At 43.1% G+C, this 19,529-nt stretch overlaps 1 protein-coding gene across 4 annotated transcripts in view; it reads right to left on the reverse strand.

Annotated features, from left to right (window-relative positions):
- EXOC6B (exocyst complex component 6B) overlaps positions 1-14,016 on the reverse strand; it is a 415,476-nt gene extending 401,460 nt beyond the window's left edge. For all 4 annotated transcript variants that reach the window (XM_019552946.1, XM_019552945.1, XM_019552944.1 and 1 more), the window contains exon 1: positions 13,907-14,016. In XM_019552946.1, coding sequence (XP_019408491.1) covers positions 13,907-14,004 — 98 coding nt within the window. In that variant the 5' untranslated portion in view covers positions 14,005-14,016. The remainder of the gene's footprint in view (positions 1-13,906) is intronic.
- Positions 14,017-19,529: the final 5,513 nt, after the last annotated feature.

Genomic DNA, 19,529 nt, shown 5'->3' on the forward strand with positions numbered 1-19,529 from the left:
ATCCTGCCCTGGCAGGGGGTCGGACTTGAAGATCTATAAGGTCCCTTCCGACCCTACTTCTATGGTTCTATGAGCCCACTGTCCTGGGCTCAGCACTGCTCAATATGTTTAATTAATAGATTTGAATGCTGGCATAGGGTGCTTCTTGAGCAAGTTTGCAGACAACACAAAACTGGGAAGGACTGCAAACATGCTGGAGATGGCAGCACAATTCAGAAGCACCTTGACAGATTGGAAAGCTCCATCAGAGCTAACAAGATGCAGTTCAGTGCTGACAAATGCGAGGTGCTACACCTTAGGAAGAATAACCAAAACCACAAATACAAGACGACTGACACCTGGCTGGATGGCAGCACTATGGAGAAAGATCTGGAAGTTTTGGTAGATCTGACGCACAATACGAGTCTTAAGTGCACAAAAAGTGAATATGGTTTTGGTATGCATCAATAGAAGCATTAGGTGCAAGACACAGGAAGAGACAGTGACTCTTTACTTGGTGCTGGTTAGGTGCTTAGAGCTCCACATTTTAAAAGAAGAACATGGAGAAATTAAGAGTCCAGAAGCAGGCAACACAAATGATAAAGGGCTTGGAAAGCAAGTCATACATGGAGAGGCTGAGGGAAACAGGCATGCAGAAAAGATACTTAAGTGCAGACATCATAGCACTCTTCAAATATCTGAAGGGCTGCCAAAAAAGGAGAGAGAAAACACCTTTTCCCCTCTTCCTGCAGAGCAGGATGCAGAACAAGAGCTTGAAGTTGCAGCAAAGCAGGTTTGAAAGGGATACCTGGAAACACTTCTTCACTGGTAGAAGAGTGAAGTAGTGGAATAAATGCCTAGGGAAACTGTGGGATTGCCATCATTAAAGTTGTTTCAGAAGAAGCTGCTGGACAAACATGAGCCAGGTATGATCTAGAAGTAGCTATGCCTATGCTCTACTATGGAAATTTCCCATAGGGCTTTGCTGGCCACCACACAGGGATGAGAAAGAATTTTTTCCTCCTCCTTTTGCTACACATTTGGGGAGGAGAGGTGGGTAGAAGGGACTGCACCTTCCTGCTGCAGCCCAGGCCAGGGATTTTGAGTGAGCTGTGCCAATGCTCCTGCTGGGGCTTAAACTAGGAGGGGACTGGCTAGAGGGTCTTGCCCCTCCACTCAGGGTCAGAGCTCTGGCCATATTTGTGATCAGGAAGGAGTTTTACTTTGTGGTACGGACTGTGGGGGTATTTACCTTCCTCTTTAGCGGGTAACATGGCCCTCTTCCTTGGATCCACTGAGCATATTTTAAACAACCTTCACAGCAGCAGGACCTTAGCCACTGTTCCCCCCCTACTTTACTTGTGGCAGGTGCAGGTGCTGTGCCTTGTGCTGTGTCAGGACTCACCGTGTGGTTTTGCTACTAGGTTGGACAATGGATTTCTATAACATGGTTTAGATAGGGATGATCCTGCCTCAGGCAGGGGGTTGGACTAGGTGACTTCTGGAGGTCCCTTCTAGCCCTACTTTTCTAACATTTTGTGATTAACATCCTCTTAAAAAGATACAGAAGAACAAAAAGAGCTAGATAAATGCCACATTTGACAACAAGGGGTCAGATGAACTGAATGACAACAGAAAGTAAAGAGCTCAAAAGACCAAGAAGAACAGTCAAAGAAAATGAAATTTTGATTAAAAACACTTTTCTTTTACTATAAGCTATGGCCACAACCTGAAAAGCTTTCATCAGGCACTGTCTACCAGCAGATTAAACCTGTAAGCCAGGAGCCCAGGCCCAACAAAGCAAATCCCTCCAGGAAGGCTCAAGGAAGAAGTGTCAGACATTCCCTACCCCTCACCTGGAAAAACCGAATAGCACTTGTCCTACTTTGGGCAAGTAACAGTGCCTTACAGCTGGTGGACAGGCTGTTGTTCTGCACTTCTGTATCCTGAGCACAAAAACATCTGGCCTGCCTCATGCCATCTGTCAGCTTCCTAGTAGATGCCACTGAGCAGCAGCAGTTGTACAGGACCTGCTTTACTGCAGATCAGCACCACTCACCACTTGTGCCCCAATGACAGGTGCAGACTTAACTCAAGATAGCAGCCACAGCTGCTATCAAGGGCTTCCTCTCTCCCCTATCCCCCTCTTGTTGGTAGCAGATCTAGAAAATCTGGAGCCATTCTCCTCCTAGCAGAATGAAAAGGAAAGGAAAAACACCAGTGAACTTTGTGCTTTCCCACCTATGCCTCTGCTCCCTCAATGAAAGAGCTTCACAGAGGTTTAGGGCTAGATGCAAAGCTGATGAATCACTGATCCGCACGTGACACTGGACAATGGGGAGGAGGCTTGTTCACGGGCTCTCACTGTTAGAAAAAAACCCCAGAAAACAGGAGATGATCAAAAGCAGACAAGGACCAAGTCACAGAAGCAGCTGCATCCTCAGCCTTCATGCCTGTCAGAAGTGACATTTACAAAATGGGATGGTTACATTCTCCATTTATCAGTACTATGTAGGAAAAAAGTTTTTAAGTGAAAGAGGGGTAGAGAGGGGAATTATTTCATTGCAGACAAAAAACCACTCTGGGTTGCAAAGGAAGTGCTAGCATGGGTCTGGGGGAGGACAGCCATGTCAGAAGTTGGCACACAGCTATGAATAAATCACCTTCCCACAAAAGTCATCATACAGCATCCAACACACTGGGCAGGGCAGCGCCGTGCAAGACAAAGCACCTGGCCGGCAGCCAACTACAGGAGCAAATTCCAGAGAAACATTTTTAAATTTATGCAACATGCTATCAGCATTCTTTGTAAAGCAAAAAGTACCTACGGAGCTCCTTGCACAACGACTTGGCTGCATTCAGCTCTCGCTGGGCTTCTGCTCATAAGAGGAAGGGCATGAAAAAAATCATGTGCAGATGAGAGGCTGCTATCAGTTCCCCAGAACAGGCACCCACACCCCGAGCATTCAGATTGAGGAGCAGAACCATCATTGTGAAAGTCCTGCTCAGTCACAAGAGAATTAGGGCATTCACAGCCAACAATATGCAGTTTGCCAACTCAGACAGATAATCATTTTAGAGTGCCCTTGAAAGCAGTCTTCACAGGCACAATACTCCCTTACTTAATTTCAATTCACTTCAGCTGCCCCGATAACTGTGTGAAGCAGACTTGCACCCTGCTGGAAGCCAGGATGAAGGAAATTGTTAATCAGAGCTGTTAATCAGAGCTGGACAACCACCCAAAAAAAAAAAAAAAAGCACCTTTTCTTAGGACACGTGACATTTTAACCCTTGACTGCCTGACAGACCAAATGGATTTGCCCACCTGAGCCACAGGAGAAAATCAGAACGGGCCAGCTGTCAGTTCTCCAGAAGATGTGCCAGCAGCAAGGTCAGATTTGCTCACGGGGCACTGCTCAGCCGCTTGGACCCTGGGCTGCAAGCCTGGCAGAGACCAGAAAGCTGCACTACAGCAAGTTCCACAAGGCAAAATTGTTGTCCACCAGAAAGTCCTCCTGACCCAATCAAGCACCTTAAATTCAAAGTCAATTTGTCCACTCCTAGACAAGCTCCCAAAGGCCATGCATGTGGCATACCCAGACTCTTAAGAGGAAAAGAGACTTGGAAGACAATGCATTAGAGATATCACCAAGCAATGTTTCCCAAAATGAGAGCTGTGAAATATTAAGTACTTGATCCTCAGCTCATGTTACCTGGCAACTTCAAAAATATAAATAAATAGAGAATACCTGCTACTTTGGATGCAAGATCTTTCAGGCCCACAGTGGGTCCTGGTCCAGAACTTGGACTCCTAAAATGTGGTGGTAAGTAATAGGAGCACACGCATGGCCCAGTAACAAAAAAAGAGAGAGCATGAAATGTCACTTTATACCTACAGAGACTATAGGAATCCAGAAAGCTAGGCATACTACTGATTTAGAAGACCTCAGAAAAAAATATCACCATAGAGCTTGCTTGTCCACAGGATGAACAGCTGTTGGAAGCCAAAAAAAAGGGAAGACCAACCCTTAATTAGAAAGGCCAGGGGAAGGAAGGGCTCAAGCAATACCACTTGTTATAAGATCCTAGAAAACCAAGTCATTGAGGTGGCCATGTCCATCAGCACCCAGAAACTGCACAAAAAAAGCTATCTGAACACATCTTCCATATTGCATCACCACCTGGATCCCTAAGGATCGGGCTGATCACGAGCTCAAGATGAAAGACTGCCAACCCACCAGCAATAAAAACAGACCATGGGACTAGTGTGAAGCAGCAATATAGGAACAGCACTAGCAAAGCTATACCTGTCCTCCCACCCCACCAGCACAAGGGTCACAAAAGAAATCCAGCTTGTGCGATAACTAGCTTCTATCTCAATGGCACCTTTCATCCCCTCATAGCACCCCTAAGAAGGGTAGCAATCTATATTTTAAAAAGGAAAAATGAAGCACAGCAGTGTCAGGACTATGCCAAGGTCAACCAACAAGTCAGTGGCTGAGCCAGGAAAAATGAAGCCAAACATATTTACTCCAAGTCCTGTGATTCATTTAGTTCAATTTAGACCACCACCACACATAATATAAGCAAGTCAATCAACGGTTCATGACAAACAGTACTCACCAAAAGAGAATCCCCATCCCCCCGCCCCCAAAATTAAATCTCAACACACTCACAACCCCAGAACTACTGAGAGGCCTACTTCATAGTCACAGTAATAAGACTGCATTTCTGAAAATAGTGCTACCATAGTACTAGCACCATTTGTTTTATTATAAGCAGCCAAATGCATCCAGAGGCTAACGCACAAATTAAAAACCAGCAACTCAGTAGATTTGTTCTTAAGAGAAAAAGCAAAAACTCTCTGAAGAATGGTCCAGCCACTTCCAGGCCTCAAAAATAGGAACCAGTGTCTGATTACTCTCAAGGGGCAAGTTAGGCATATTACAGAGGTGACTGGTGCCAGTGAACTTAAATCTAGAAAGGAACTTGCTTTCTGAGTTCAAGGAGGAAGCTAATGCAGTCTGTAGCAAAACTAAGGTCTCAGTCCTGCAAACCGCTGTCTGGACAGCCCTCTACCCTGGATCAAGCCCCTATGAGCATGGGAATACATTTAAAAATATAGGTTATTATTAGACAGAGAACAATTTACCAGCACAGAGGTGTCTGCAGAATTAGGACTCAGAACTGCAAGAGCAAAGGCAATTATACAATAGACAATGCTCCAGGAACAACGCTATACAGTACAAATTCAGCCTAGCCAATGCACATACATGCACTCCTAGAGCTAAAGGAAGAGCAGTACAGGTATCAGAATTAGTGCAGATGCTTTTTTTGCTGCAAGAGCATTTTGTACAGGACATTAGCAGAGTGCAATGTTAACCATCCTTCAAGTGGGCTTGCATTAAGTTGCCTTTTTTAAGGGACTCAATTATGGGCATGAGAGCACTGGCACAGGCTGGAGCAGTCTCATTTTCACAAGATTATGCTCTCCCCATCTAGGTAGCAGAAGGAAGGGCTAAAAGATGTTCTCAAGGATTCTCTTCAACTTGTAACAACTGTAAATTGCCTCTCAATACAAGCAGCTTCCTGAGCTAGCTCAATGGACAAAAATTAGTGTCTAGACAGTCTGGGCTGCATCTCCATGACAGATTCCTCTAGAGGCAGCTTGTATTTTTTTTTTAATTGAAGTAATTCTGAAGGAATAGGCCTGCCTTAGCCTGCTCAGCATCACATGAGAAACATTATTCCCTAGAGTCTCAAATAAGTGGTCAGAAGATTTCCAATGCAAAGATAAAAATGTTAAAGACATGATGGCTGCGTAAATATATTTTTGCTGTCTGTCATCTCAACAGCATCTGCAACCATCAAGTCACTCTCGGCAGCTTTCCAGGCCTCCTGCATAGCACAAGCAGCTGGGGTAGGTATTTCTTAGGGGAGTCATACCAGGTCCAGGCTCTACCCACAGATCAGCCCAAGGCAGGGGACATGACAGGGCAGCAGAGAGAGGACAGAGTGCATCAGCTCTAAGCTACTGTCATTTGGAGACTAGACCACCAGGGAGGACCATAACCAGATGCTGAAATAGCCCAAAAATTAGTCTGAGGGTGTCGCAGTCACTCCAACCTCAGAGAGTTAAGAGTAGAAGAGCTAGTCAAACAGCCTGTTTTTATGACTACAGCCACATTTTTATAGATGGAGGGAGAACAATTAGGCCAGTATTTTCTTCTCCAAGTTACACTGCCTCCATCCTTGACTCCTTAACCCAAGACTTGTTGGACCTGATGACCAGAAGTAATAAGAACCCATTATTCTTATTGCCAAGTTGGAGATGCTGAATACTTCCAAAAACGAAGCCCAAAAACTTCCAGAGTGGGCACCTGCAAACTGGCACACAAGAACAGAGGCCTCGTTTAATATATTTTGGTCTTAACTTGCTCAGAACCACAGAAGACACTGATAAAACAGTGTCCCAAGCCATACGACCCCTTGCTAGGGAAAAAGTATAGATCAAGAGTCTTGGGCAAATTTGCACTGAGGTACAGTTCTGCAGCCACAACCAGGCATTGCACAGCCGCATAACAAGAGGGCATTATCTGCCTCATAACACTCAGAAGCCAAGTAAAGATGAGAAACTCATGGTGGAGGGGGGTATAAGATCAGAAAACAATTATGAACACCATGATGAAGAGCAGTTCTGCCATGTCGGTTACATCCTCATCCCTAAACGTTTGTAGGCTTTATCAGGCACTTGAGGAGGATTTGTTTTAATGTAAAGGCACTTACATGAAAAAACAAATTTTGCAAGGAAAACTTGATTATAGTTGCAAGTAAAATTATTCCAGTTGACAAGAGAAACACGTGTGGACTTAAAATGGGAGGGGGGGGTACATAACCATGTAAAGCAATGGGATGTAGATAGCTATGCTAGCCTGAAGTTAGGCAGAATTTGCTTACTAAAGCTTACACCTCTCCAAATTAGTCCATCTATAAAAAGGTACCATTCTGCCCTGACTTCTTTAATGTAAAGTAATACACTGAGTTCTGAAGAGATACTAGGAACTACCAACCAGTCTTACTACTAATCCTAATTGACAAGGGAAGCTAAAGATAAGGGGAAGATGCCTCTGGCAAAGACAAAGAGATTGTATTTTAGTGGATTAAGAATAAAAGAAGTCCTAGCAATATTATAATTACTAAATCAAAATGGTAAAACACAACACAAAAGAGACAGAAATATTCCTTATATTTCTGCTGTATTTGGAAAGAAACAAGATAATGAATACATCATGAGAGACAGAGTACTTCTCAGTCATCAAGGTTGATAAGGACTAAAACATTTTTAAAGACAGTAGGCCTAAATGACTTGAACCCAGGAGACCAAAGTGAGTTGACTTGAGATTTCCAATATGCTCCTGTTAAACTTAACTAAATCTTGGAATACCAGGGAAACTCCAGAAGCCAGACAAATGTTCACATCACTCCAGTAATACCATATTAGCATATCACATTGGGCAAGGGAGAATCCAAGTAACTAAATGCCAGTTTGTCTGACACCAATCCCAGGCAGTTTCATGGAAAAGCTGATATGGGTTAATTAAATTATTAAAAATGTTTAATAGTAACCAAGATGATTTTATGTAAAAAAAACCAGGTCTCAAACATGTATGATTTCATTCTCTGGTGACATAACGGATCTGGTTAAAGTACTGCACAGATTTAATCATCTTAAACCAGTGATTCTCAACCAGGTGCAACAACATCCCGAGTGCTTTGAGATCCTTTTAAGGGTGCTGTGGAATGCCACATAACATTAGCACTGTTAGGTGTGCAAACCTGGTTCACAAGCAACTCAGAGTTTTCATACTGAAATCCAGTGTTCAAAATATTCCAACTTGTTGTGGTCCGAGTTCTTAGCAACAAAAACCATTCTTCCATTACAAAAAGAGTGAAAACTAAGAGCTGGCATTTTCCAAAGGGTGCCTCAAGTCTAAAAAATTTAAAGCCATGGGCTTAAACCATATTACATGACATTCCAATTAAAAAGCTAATACCATACAATATCATAGCACATGATACATAGATTAACTGGCAAATCTCAAAACATTGTTGTCAACGGAACATAGTTCTAGTGGCTTTCTTTCCACATGGAAATGGAGTAGGCCCAACACTATTCCATTAATGATCTGGAGTACAAAAGTCACTTCTGAAATAATTTCCAGATGACAGATAGGCAGAATGGTAAAGAACAGGATAGAGGGATAAGGAGGAACTTCTGTCCCTGCCTACAGCGGTGCTGAGACCAAAATAAGAAAGTTTTCAGTGCTGAAGACAGAATTAAAAGTTAAAAAAATAAAATTGGAAAGGATGAACGTGAAAGCCACAAAAATAATCCAAGGACAAGTGCATTACATTGACAAAGTGCTCAATCTGTATAATTTATCAAAAAGATTAAGATGCAAACTTGATTACAATGGAGAAGCACTTTCACAGGATAAGTAACACCGATTATTGAACAGTTCTTCAGCCTAGCAGAGAAATGCAACAAAAACCAATGGCTTGGAGCTGAAGCCAAAAAATTCAAGTTGGGGGGAAAGATACTACTTCTTACCAGTGATTAACCACCTGAACAGACTAAAAGAAGTGGTGGATTTTCTAGTTCTCAGCATCTTCAAATCCAGAAGAGTTCATCTACAATCACCTTCTAAAAAGCAAGTTATTTGGGCTCAATACAGGGGGAACTAGGTAAAAGTCTACTGGTCTGTGATACACAGGAAGTCAGACTACAATGATCTAATAGTCCCTTCCAGCCCTAATTTCTATCAAACCTATGAATCATTTATTAGGAATCTAGAAGAGGGAGTAAACCAGTGATATATAGATAGATCTGGATAAAAAATACTGTGTTTGGCATATGTGCAAATTATTAATAAAGACATACACAAGAAAAATAAAGTGAGAATTAAGATACAGCTTTAAAGAAAAAAAGATAATATAACCATGCAAACATACAAAAGAACTATCCAAACACATTTAAATAGAAGGGAGACACTGGGAACCCAGTAATGCCGCAAGACATTTAGAAGACATAACGGACAGAAAGTCGGGCATGAGCTTGCAAGGCAAGATGATTTTTTTTTCTTTTAAAAGGAGAGGGAATACAATTTAAAAATCGGGATGTGCAGAGCCATCCCATTACCAGAGAGGGAGGTAGCAGTTGTTTGCTGTACTATTTTGGTGAAACTGCATCTAGATTTACCTTCCTTGCAATAAGATGGATTTACTAAAATGCAACAAACAGAAAAAAGGAAGAAGAATCAAATCAGTGCACTGATTACGGGGAAGACGTCTACGCAACAGATTAGCCTGGAGAGAATTTTAGGACAGCAAGGCATTTTACCGAGCGGGTTATCAGTCACGTAACAGTAATGGATGATCTTTGAGAACCTAGGTTTGTATGAAGGAGCATGATTAGGAGTGCTACAATATAATTAGCAAAAGGAAATACTGAGGCTGAACAGAGGAGAAACATCCTGAAATTCCTTCTCTTTATTCCAGTGTCATCCAAAGGCTTTTCAACAAGGATCTAACATGGTTTACGTTCCCTGCACAACACCCACACAAGCAAACCCTCCAAGTCAGTGGTCTCCAAAGTGGGGTGCACCGCAGTGGGTGCACAAAGAAAATATTAGAACTTGTATTTTTTTAATCTAAAAAAAAAAAAATAAGAAAGAAATTATCTTTACTAATATTTAATATACAGATTGACACTAGCACCCTCACTCAGTCTGTATGTCCGACGGTCACGTGTCACATATGTACGCGAGGTATCCCAAGGGAAGAAGCGTTCATTCGCTTTCAGCGTATTGTGACATATTGCAGTTTACGTGCCTGGTTTAGTGGATTTACAGATTATATTATCTAGTTTTAACTAAACTAACCCTCACAAAATGGACAAGTGGCTTAAAAAGATTCCTGCAAAGAAACCACAGATTCAAGATAATACTAATAACGTGAGCACAAGCAAACAACAAGAAAATGGCAGAGCTGACACTTCTCTTACTCCTAGTAGGAGCTCTTCGTCAGCCACATTACAAGGTAAAAACAATGACAATTTAATTTCTATTTTTTGTGCATATTTTATAATGTACATAATATATTAGTACAGTAGTACATGTATATAATTTATAAATAAATATACATGGGGGTGCGTGCTCAAAAATTTTTTACTGATAGGGGTGTGCAATCAAAGAAGTTTAGAGACCACTGCTCCAAGCCAACCACCATTTACATGCAGATATTAAGAAAATTATTCCTACTCTCCCCAATTCCAGCATACCCACCCCCTCACTCCCCTGCCCTCTCACCCAAAAGAGATCCCTGTCTCCTGCTGTGATGTCCCTCCCATGCCTGCACCCCCCTCTCCTACAGAGGGGCTATCGCTCTGCCAGAAAAAAAGCAACCCCAAAAAACTTCTCAAAAAATACACAGCTCCTCCCTCCCACACACCAACACTCACAACATTATATTCAAAAGAACCACAGCAGCCGCATAAACGAGGCAAGCTGAGCTAGCAGCTGACCAGTTCTTCTGAGCAAGGTTTTTACTTGCAGAAGTCGGTCTATAAATATTTGCAAATAAAGGGAGTTGCTCGGAAGACAGGCACACGAGAATCAGAGCTCCACTAGAAACAACTATTAAGGTACAAAAGCAGGTGGTCAACACAGATTTTGTTCTGAAGTGGTGCAAAAGTGCCATCAGGTAGCTTTTTCAAAGGAATCAAACCTGTGCTGTGTCCCTCTATACTGCTGCACTGCATCCCCCTTACCTGCCAGGGCCACCATAGCAGTTGTCTCTTAGTCTGTATCATTAGAAGCAATGCTCACCTCTGATCAGTCCCCATCAGCCAATTTTCAAATAAGCGAGCAAGCATCTTTGTGTTTTCTCCCATGCTTCCCCTCACACCTGGGTGGAACTTCCCACAAACAAGTGCAATCACTCCTTATGCTCCATGAAAAAAAAAAAAAAAAAAAACCAAAAAAAAAACCAAACAAACCACCCACTTTTTCTGGCCATCATGGTAGAATTTGATCATGGTAGAGCCACTAGCATGCATGGACTGTGGCCTATCACAAGGACCAATACTGTGTCAATGCTTCCTTAAATTCCATATTAAATGAGATCAGCTAAATAGGAAAGGATTACAAGCATGGTTCCTTCCCCAAAGAGCTTGTCCGATGACTACATGGCATCTAGCACAATGAGATCCGATAGTGCTTAGGAGCTAGTTACCACAACCATTCATTAAATGCCAACAAGCAGAAGCATCAGCACTTTTACACCATTAAAATTATATTCACACCAGGCAAGCATATCCTTTATCTATGATGAATCAGAAACCAGGACAATTAAACAATAAATATTGCAACTCCGTGAGGACAAGCCCTTCTTACTAGCAGGATTTCAGTGCTATTTGCTACAGCATCAGCAGAGATTCTACATCTAAAGCACATTATGAAACTACTATTCCTAGAAGATATAGTAGTCTGACTCCGGAAGACACTTCTTCCATGATGTCCACAAGAAATGAGTCACTTCATTCACATCCATTTCTCTGGGCTCCCCAGTGTAGCATGTTTGCTTTATGTACAGTTTAGACTATAAGCTCTCTGGAGCAGGGAAGCAAAATAAGAATAATAAAAAGGAGAGAAAGAAAGAAAAAAAAAATTCCCTCCCTACCTAATTAGGAAAAAACAAACAGGCTAGAATCACTTCCACACCAATCACATTTAAACAGGGAATATCAAAACTAGAGCCCTCCCCTAGCTTCGAGACCATTGCAGATTCACGTAGAAAAGTTCAAAGATATGCCTAGAGTCTGATGCCCAATTTGTCCTCTGCTGAATGCATCAAAATTAGGAAATTTAAAGTCTCCTGCAGTACATCTTACAGAGCAAAAAACCACAACTTACATCTGATGTCAACGGACAGATGATTCCTAGGCATGCCACCCTCTCCTCGTTTTTTTTGCCTTGTTTTGTTCTGGGGGGTTTTTTTTGTTTGTTTGTTTGTTTGTTTGTTTTTGGGGGGGGGGGGAGGTCATTTTAATTCATTTAAAAAAGATCCAGCTCCCAGCATAATTTTTCACTTCTGAAAGGGACACAGTCAGACTAAAAATCCAGTACTTGGAACCATTTTCCTAAAAGATTGCTACTTATCCATCTAGAATTAGTTGTACCATGTAGCATTAAAATCCCAAACTCAACAGCTTTGGGCTAGTGCCCAAAGAGAAAACTGCAAGTGACAAAAGCTAGTCAGTCTCATTACAAAAGTAAAAATTAAAACCTGTCGTAAGAGGGGGCAGGTAAGAAAAGTTTTAAAAACAATAAGTTTTTGGTAACATAATTAATTTAGTTTTGAAGCTGCTAATGTTAAAAAATGTACTACCTTGATGGACCTCAACACTGTGGATAATAAATATCAGCTGCCTATTTGTATCATTAGCATCCCATGAGCTAATCAGAACAGACTTCTGTGCTCATGAGCTACACAGAGGGTTTATTTGGAGGGAGCAACTGATATTTTACTTGTAAAAATGTATGATCTGGTTTCTATGAGGCCAGGTGTGTGAATTATGTGCAAACTGGATAAGAACAGGCCCCAAATGGGTATCATTTACTTGCTCTTTAAACCAAGAATATATAGAGAGAGGTGATCTCTCATGTGAAACAGGTTTTGACTTCACAGATCACTATCGTGTCTTCCAGATTAACAATGCAGCAGAAATCACTGCTGCAAAATCGTAAACTGCATCACAAAGAAAAAACTGGAAGGACGAAACACTACACCTAGACTTGGAGAAATGAGTCCAGCACAGTGACAGGGAGTGAGGGGGAGGGCGCGCATCAATAACATCAGCACTCCTGTAACCGTGCTCATCTCCACCCGAGAGGAAACAAAAAAAAAAAAAAAAAAAAGTCAGCAGCTACAATACATTAGGCAAAGAGCTCTTCCCAATGAAAGAGGGTACTCGCAAGAACCGCTGGCAAAGGGTGTTTAATAAGCGAACAAAGGCTCTATTAACCAAACAGAAGCATTAACTCATATCATCAGGATGGTAATTGTACCCATAGCCAGGCTTTGCAATTAGTCATGCCTTTTTTTTTTTCCTCCTTTTTTTGCAAAACAAAGCCAAGACAATAGTTAAAACAATAAAAAATAACTTTCATGCAGATTCTGGGGCATGTGGTAAAGTCTCCACATCCTTCCTATTTATACATATTGTTACAAGCACCACATTCAATGTGACAGCTGGCTCCATCGAAGGACAAAATGCACACAAACACACACTCCTGAAGGGGTTGGAAGAGGCAGGCTGAAAAATATAAATCGGTTGAATCTGGAACATTAAATCACACACTCAAACCACCCAAAAAAACCCCACTCTTGAATGCGATAAAAACAGTAATTCAACCCGAAGGACACGGACGCAGGCAAAGCCCTGGCAGGCACCTCATGCCAGGTTGATCGGCCACTTTTGGGTTCGTTGCACCCCCAGCCTGAGGAGAGGCACTCGCATCCCTGCCACGACGGGTTTGAAGGGCGCCCGGCCCCACTCCATGGACCAGGGGATGACTCGCACACACCCCTCGCCCCGGGCAGGGCCAGGCCGGGCCGGGGGGCGACCCACACACACCCCTCGCCCTCCAGCCCTGCCCAAAACCGGCCCCGAGGGACCGTGCAACACGAGCGGCTTCAAGAGGCCTGTCAAGCCCCGGCCCCACTGCTACCCCAGACCCTCAGGACCCTTCCTCACCACCTCCCACACACACACGGGAGCGCGGGGAGACGTGGCCCCGGCGCCCGCGCACCACAGCCCGACAAGAAGCGCTTGACCCCGCGCGCGGGGGCGGCAGGGGAGCGGTACCGGAGCGTGGGGCCGATGCAGGCCGTATCCGTGCTCTCGATCTCCCGCAGGATCCGCTCGTGCTCCGCCGCCGCCTCCAGGCTGCCCGGCTCCGCCATCTTCCCCGCCCGCCCAACCGACCGGCCGAGCCCCGCCACCCCCGCGCGCGGCGCCCGCCGGGAAATGTAGTCCGCCCCGCGCCCAGGCCCCGCCCCCTGCGGGCAGACGCGTCCAGGCAGAGCAGTGCCTTTCTGAGGGGGGATGTGCCCCATCGCGCCTCCCCTCCAAAGACCGACAACGGGGGGAACAGCCCCACCCATCAGACCCCCCCAGTGACCCTCAGTGGGATGGAGACACCTCCAGTCAGACCTGCCCCAGGGTCACTGACAGAGGCAGCCCCCCCCATCAGGCCTGCCCCCAGGGCTCCTCAGTGACCCCCAGTCAGACCTACGTCGCACTGGGGAAGACTTCCCCTGCCAGACACCCCCCTTCGGGGTGGGAGAAATCCCTAGTCCGACCGACCCCTACCCAGACCTGTCCCCAGTGCTCAGCAATGCGGGGAGGACACCCCCAGTCAGACATGCCTTCCAGCAGCTCCTCAGTGGGGACACCCTAAAATCCCACAGGCATCAAGTGTCCCTCCTCCCTGGAAGGAGATGCCCAGTAAAATTGCCCCAGTGCCCCTCACAAGGGGCAAAACCCCCCAGCCAGACCTCTCCATCATACCTGTCCTATCATGCCTTCCTTTCCAACAACTTACTCGGCTCGGACCTGAAGCAATTCAGGTCCCTTGCCGTTGCTGCTTTGCACAGAAGATCGTTCCAGACCTTTATTCTGCTAATATTTAGAAACTTCTTCTAATTTCCAGCCTAAACTTACTTTTGATTAATTTATAGCCATTTGATCTTGCATCAGTATTATCTTTTAACTTACTGTTGTCCTCCCTTGCTATTGACCCATCCAATCCACATATATAAAATATAATTATATTCCCACTCAACCTATATTTTGCTAAGCTATGCATGCAAAGTACTTTTACTCTCCTCTCATAAGTTGTCCATTCCCCTAATCATTCCTTTAGTTCTTCTCTGCACCTGCTCCACCTTAAATTAATCTTTTTTTTTAATATGAATGACCAGAACTATGCATGATATTCTAAATCGGAGCTTACCAATGCTTCATAAAATAGTACTAATGCTTCCCTGTCTACTAAAAATACGCTGCCTAATACATACATGGAATTGCACTAACATGTTTCACAACCATATTACACTGGTGGCGACTGGGTTGTCATACCTTCACCCAGTACATCCAGATCCCTCTGTCATCTCCAGTCTATGACACCCCAACTTATAGCAGACAAGTTCTTGAATGAGTCCCTAAACACATGACTTTGGACTTTTGTAGTATTAAATTTTGTACCATTTCCCTTATTCCAATCCACAAAATTATTTCATGTGGCAATCCATGCCTCCTCATTATTGGCACTACCTCCCAACTTTGTGTCATCTCCAAGTATCATAAGCATACGTTTGTTCTTGCATCAAGGTCACTAATGAAATTGAAAATATTAGAGAGGGACCCAAGCCCAATTGATGAGGAGTATAAACAGTAGCCCATCTAATCTGGTTAACTGCCTTTTCAATCTAAATTTCCCCTTCCTTTTTAACCAACTATTTTATCCATCTTACAATGATAGTAAAGAACCCTACCTTCTCCACCTCAGGTAATATTTGGCTGCAAGGAAGACTACAAAATGGCAGTCCCTGCCCCACAGAGCATACACACTAAAAAAGGCATAAGTGGGTGTAACAAACAATGGACTGGGGGATAGAAAGTGAGGGTTAAAAGTAACAGGAATGTAATAATACTAAGACTCTTTATGAACATCATTTGCTCTTTATTAGTCAGATGTGTGTTTTATTTTGGCTGTTTCAAATTTTAAGACATAAATTAACTGAAATATTAATAATATTGAGAGCCACTACTGGCTGTGTTCCTCCTGGCTGAAAGCCGCTGATGTTGATTTTTTGTCTTATCACCATCATATTAGATGAAAGAGCACTAAAAGGACAGTTCAAGCCACTCTGTGCATCTTCAGTGTACTGGCAGAGGAGAGGCAAGGGAAGTACTAAAAAAAACTATACACCATGCTAGTGCACTAGCTCTCTTAGATCAATTTCTAAAGTTGCCAAGTCTGGTGTCTTATGGGACCAGATGGATGTCATTCTGGATGTGCTTAAACCAGAGAAGAAATCTGTACTCCGATGGCAGTCACCATGGAGATTTGATATACACTTCCAGAGGACAAGAAACAAATAGAGATGTAAGTGATATAAGGAAAGAAGATAAAAAATAGTGAGCAAATTTCATAGTCCAGCCAACAGAAGCTGCATTTCTCTCTCAATAGGTCAGAGAAGGGCAAAGGAACATTTGGGGAAATATGTATTATACATCCCACACTAGTAGCTGGTCTGCCGAGGACACAAATCTTTTAATGTCACCAGTAAAAGAAGGCATTCTCTTGGTTGAAATAGTAGACACTCTGACTATTATGGGTTCAGTCAGTAGGTCAATATAGGATGGCAGCTTGTACAAATAGGAGCACATTTGTGAATTGAACTGCAGCTGATCGCAGGCCCCTAAGATGAGCTTCCTGTGGCCAGGGAAGATACCAAATGCACTGTTCTATGCGTTTTGTGTATCTCACTCTAGTGGTAGAGCCACAGATTAAATTTTCTACACAGTTACCCACTAAGGTATTGAATCCTTTTACTTGATTATTAGAAGTTTGCGTTTGAGGCCCAGTGCAATACTTCTGAAATCAGCGGGCGACTATGACTGATGTTGGATGCAGCACTGGAAGTCTCTGAGGTCCAACCTTTGGTGATAACCTGTGATGTTGTTTAAGATAAACATAAAAATGATCACAACATTGGATCCATTCAGAAACAACCCCAAATAGTTGAGTTTAATATTTAATATGACTAAAGCTGACAGGCAGACCTAGAACTCCTGACTAGTAAGCCCATCCCACTGATGATGATGATGATAGGCAATCACTCGCGAACGAGTAAGATTGTCTTCCAAGGATCTTAATAATGAGTCCGCAGGTGGCTCCATAGCCCAATTCTAGACCCACGTCTTGTCGCAGTGAGGACAGGTTTTTCCAGGAGGGATGGGCTCTGAGTTGCTGCACTGGATGTTCTGATGTTCTTTTCACATGTTCCTCTTTTCCTCGTCTGCCTGTCGATGAGCTCTTTCAAAGCTTTGAGGTCCCTCCCAAAGAGCCTTCCTCCATTTTGGTCAGTCCTGAGCAAGGGTCTCCCAAGTGTTGATGCTGACGTTACACCTCTTCATGTTTGCCTCTGGGGTGTCTTTGAAGCACTTTCTTTGCCCTCCACTACTTCGCTGACTTTCTTTCAGCTGTGAGAAAAAGATCCTCTTTGAAAGGAGGGAGTCAAGCATGCAAACAATATGACCTGTCCAGCAAAGTTGGTTTTGGATGATCATGGCCTCAATGCTGTTGGAATTTGCTTTGGCCAAGATGGTGATGCTTGTGCATCCATCCTCCTGAAGGAGCTTGCAAAGGCACCATTGGTGGTACTTTTCCAAGCTCTTGTATGTGGTCCAAGTTTCCAAGCCATAAAGCAGAGCTTTGTTTCAGCAAGGATGTCATGATTTAAGAAGGTGCTCTTACTCAGACATCCAAAGGTTGCTCTTGCACATTTCAAGCAGTCTTGCATTTCCACATCAATGTCTGCCTTTGCTGAAAGATGGCTGCCAAGATAGGCGAAGTGATCCACATTTTCCAGCAATTCTCCATTAATTTGAATGGGGTGGGGGGCGTTGTTTCTCCATTTGGAACGGGTTGGTAAAGGACTTGCTTTTTCTTGATGTTTAGAGTTAGGCCAATACTCTCGTAGACTTCCAAGAATATATTAAGAATGGTTTGGAGGACTGTTTCAGATTAAGGAACGACAGCATTGTCATCCACATACCGGAGCTCCATTATGGATGTTGTCGTGGTCCTCATTTTGGACTTGAGTCTGTTGGGGTGAAAAGTCTTTCACCCATCCTATACACAATTTCAATTCCAGGTGGGAGCTTTCGGTTGATAAGGTGCATTGGTGGAGACGAAGATGGAAAACAAAGTTGTATCGATGATGCAACCTTGCTTCACTCCTGTTTTCACCTCAAATGATTCTGTTTGATTCCCATTACTGAGAACCCTTGATGACATGTTGTCTTGGAGATGTCTCGAAACACCGATGAACTTGTTGGGCAGCCAATATTAGACAGGATTTTCCATGGGGCTTCGCAGTTTACAGGTTTACTCTAGTGGTGTGAACATGAGAGTAGCAATCATAACTTCTCGGTATTTTAATCCTGGTTCCATCCTTTCATTATTACCTAGGGCCAGTTATTTCACCTCTCTTTCTCAGGTTTTTCATTCTTAATTAAGCTTCATTATCAATATTGTGACAATTAGATAAAAATCTCTTCTCAATTACCTCCTTGCAACCCCATTGTCTTCTGTGGGATTCCATACCTGCAGAATTTGCCATGAAGTGCTGCATTTTCACTGGGATTCCACTGATTTCTGCACATAGGTAAACTGGTGCATGGCATCTATCAATAGAAACTCTCCCGAAAAGGGTTTCACTGAGTGCATTTACAGGAGACACTGACTGCGCATTAGGCTAATAACACTGCACTGTAGTGTGTCACAGCACAAACCATGCTAATAGCTGACTGCACAGTGTTATTAAGTTAATGCACAGTAAGCATCATTAAATAACTGTGCAACGGCGCTACTGTGCAGTAACTCTAGGTACGGCACATTTAGTTAATACTTATTTAGTTAGTACTTATTAAGTGAGTACAAAACTAAATGTACAGTGTCTAAGGCACATTAATGAACATGTAGACATGCTCACAGAGGCACAAGCCAGGTGCAACTCCTTTCTCAGAGAGAGCAATCTAAGAGTAGGCTAGCCCAGCCAAAAAACATTGTGGCTACGTCATCAACTGGAGGTATGGATTCAAAATAGTCCCAAGACAACAAATCTGTTTCAACAGACCTCCAGTTAAACCCTCTCTGTAAATGAAGTGAAAGCTACTCTCATATAAAGACCAATGACTCGCTTGGCATAGCTACCTGTCCTCATCCTTACCTCTCCAGCAAGGATGAACAAAGCCCAATGTCTGTAAATGGTTTTGAAAATGAAAAGTGCTATACATATATGTTAAAGATTATTCTTTCATTTGGTAGTTTAGGCTAAAAACTTAGGTTTTGTAGAAAATGGAAATTTATTTGCATGTAAACATTCTCCTGCAGTGTTTACAACCCAAATACTGAGTCACTGCACTGCCACATAAGAATCCTGCACAAGAATGAGCAGCTCTCATACCAGCTTACCTCTGCCAATGCTCACAAGAGTCCTTTAGACAGTTGATCAGGTAAGGCTGAGGAAGAATCAGAATATATTTTTGTTCTACTATTTATAGAAAATATAGAGATACCCAGGCCCCAAAATCACATCTAAAATTGTCAAAGGCTTACTATTTTAAATAAAACAATATATTTGAAAAAGGACTTTTTGTTATCTTTGATTTTGGACACAAGCCCTACTTCTATGTC

This window comes from Crocodylus porosus, unplaced genomic scaffold (genome assembly GCF_001723895.1).
Source record: "Crocodylus porosus isolate Cpor-Errol unplaced genomic scaffold, CroPor_comp1, whole genome shotgun sequence".
NCBI lineage: Eukaryota > Metazoa > Chordata > Crocodylia > Crocodylidae > Crocodylus > Crocodylus porosus.